The sequence below is a fragment of the Penaeus chinensis genome, chromosome 6, assembly GCF_019202785.1.
Source record: "Penaeus chinensis breed Huanghai No. 1 chromosome 6, ASM1920278v2, whole genome shotgun sequence".
In the NCBI taxonomy this organism is placed as follows: domain Eukaryota; kingdom Metazoa; phylum Arthropoda; class Malacostraca; order Decapoda; family Penaeidae; genus Penaeus; species Penaeus chinensis.
The window spans coordinates 908,827-911,326 of NC_061824.1; the positions used below are offsets into that span (position 1 = coordinate 908,827).

A 2,500-nucleotide genomic window follows, 5' to 3' on the forward strand; every position below is an offset into this window, starting at 1 on the left:
GGATTATTTTATTTTTTTCTCTTTCTAAGAACTGGAAAAGGAGGGTATATATAATAAATATATAATATATAATAATATATAATATAAATGTAAATATAGGGATATATAAAGTATTACATATAAAATATATTTATATATATATATAATATATATATACATATATTATATATCTTAATATATATATATATATAAATATATACTATATATAAATATATAAAAAATACAATATAACAAAATAATATAAATATAATATATAAAATATATATATATATAAAAAATATAATATAACATAAATATAAAAATAATATATGAATATACATAATATACAAAATATGTAATAGAATAAAATATATATATGTAAAATTTTTATATATAATATAATATATAATATATATATATATATAATATATACACATAATATATATGGAGATAGATAGGAGAGAGAAGAGAAGAGAGAGAAAGAAAAGATAGAGAGAGAAAGAAGAGAGAAAAAAAAAAAAAAGAAAAATAAAAAAAAACCAAAACATACACACATAAAGGCAAACAACCACGTGACAAAGGAGGGAGGGAGCACGAAAGGGGAACACTGTTAACGTTATTGCATTCCTTCTGCAACTCAAAATGCAAGGTCTTCACCCCGAGCTCTCAACGGGAGGAGGGGAGGAGGAAACGAAGAGAAGGAGAGGAAGAGGGAGAGGAGGGGAGAGAGGGGAAGGGGAGGGGAAAGGAGAGGAAGATAGGGAAAGGGGGGGAGGGGGAAGAGAGGGGAGAGAGATAGAGGGGAAGAGAGAAGAGAGCAGAGAAGAGATAGAAGAAGGAGAGAGGAAGGGGGGAAAGGAGAGAGGATGATGATGAAAGGGGGAAGGAAGGAAAGGAGACGAGAGGAGAGCGGAAGGAAGGAGGGAGGAGAGGGAGGGAGAAAGGAAAAGGAAGAGGGATGAAAGGGAAAACAGGAGAAGAAAAAGAGGAAAAGGAGGATGGAAGGAAGGATAGGACAAGTAGGGGAAGGAAGGAGGTAGAAACGAGAGGAGCTCTCTCTGTCTCTCCAGTCCTTTTCTCTCTCTCTCTCTCTCTCTTCATTCCCCACTCCTTTCACTTCTCACTTCCTTTATCCGCCTCATCACTATGTCCTTCCCTTCCCCTCGCCGTATCTTTCTCTTCTTCCACCCTATTATTATCCTCGCCTCTTCCTCTCTTCTTCTTCGTCTTTCTTATGTTTTCCTTTCCCCGTTCCGCTTCATCATTAATCTCATTCCCTCCTTCCTTCATTTATTTTTTTCTTTCTTCTTTTCCCTTCTATTCCTTTATATTTCTCTTCTCCCCTTCCCCTTTTCCTACCCCTACCCTTCCTTCATTTATTGTTTTTCTTTCTTCTTTTCCCTTCTATTCCTTTATCTTTCTCTTCTCTCCTTCTTTATTCTCTTATCTTTATCATTCTCTTCTTCCTCTTTTGTCTTTCTTTGTTATTATCTTCTCCCCTTCCCCTAGCCCTACCCCCTAACCCTTCCCCGATCCCTATCCCTACCCCTTCCCCTACTCCTTCCCCTTCCCCTACCCCCTACTCCCTAGCCCTAGCCCTAGCCCTAGCCCAACCCCCTACCCCCTACCCCTTCCCCTTCTCCCCTTCCCCTTCCCTTCCAATACCTGATTGCGATCTTCACTGTCTTCAGGGTCGCCCGCGCTCCCTATAGGTTCAGGGACTGAGGACTTCAACTGAAAAAAAAGTCGAGAAAGGAGTTATAAGGAAAGAAAAATAACTAAAAAAATACAGAAATAATAAATAAAAAGATTAATAAGAAGAGATGAAAAATAAAAAACAAAGGTGAAAATAATAAACAGACAAATATAGAAGAAAATGAATAAATAAATAAATACAGAAAATGATAACTAAATAAACAGATAAATAAAGAAGAAACTGAATAAATCAATAAATGCAGAAGAAAACATAAGAAATTTCTATAGAAAATAAAATAAACATAAGGTGGTATTTATTATCGGGGCAAAACACTAGCTCTGTTGTTGCTTTTGTTTTTCTGTTCGTTCGTATTTTTTTTTTATTTTTCACTTTCTCTTTCTCTCCCACTTCCCCTTAACCTCCCCTCTCCCTCTCTTTGAATCTATCTTTCTTTTCCTTTCCCTTTCCCTTTCCTGCCTTGTCTATTTCGATGTTTATCTCTATATCTGTCGCTGTCTCTCCATCCTTCTCCTTCTCTCTCTTACTCACCCTCTCCCTCTCCCCTTCTCCCTCTTACTCTCCCTCTCCCTCTCCCTCTCTCCTTCTCCCTCTTACTCTCCCTCTCCCTCTCCCCTTCTTCCTCTCCCTCTCCCTCTCCCTTCTTTACCTCCCCTCTCCCCTCCCCCTTCTTCTCCTCCCTCTCCCTCTCCGTCCTCACCTTCTTCCCTCTCCCCTTCCTTCCCTCTCCCTCTCCTCCCTCTCACCCCCCTCCCGTTCCCTTCTCCCTCCCCCTCTCCTCCCTCTCCCTCTCCCTCCCTCCTCCCT

General features: G+C 38.9%; 1 protein-coding gene across 1 annotated transcript in view; it reads right to left on the bottom strand.

Moving 5' to 3' along the window:
• Positions 1–2,500, bottom strand: part of LOC125026637 — a gene marked incomplete at its 5' end in the record, with an annotated part of 28,840 nt that overhangs the window by 5,645 nt on the left and 20,695 nt on the right. Inside the window, one exon of the mRNA XM_047615213.1 lies at positions 1,645–1,713. Coding sequence (XP_047471169.1) covers positions 1,645–1,713 — 69 coding nt within the window. The remainder of the gene's footprint in view (positions 1–1,644; positions 1,714–2,500) is intronic.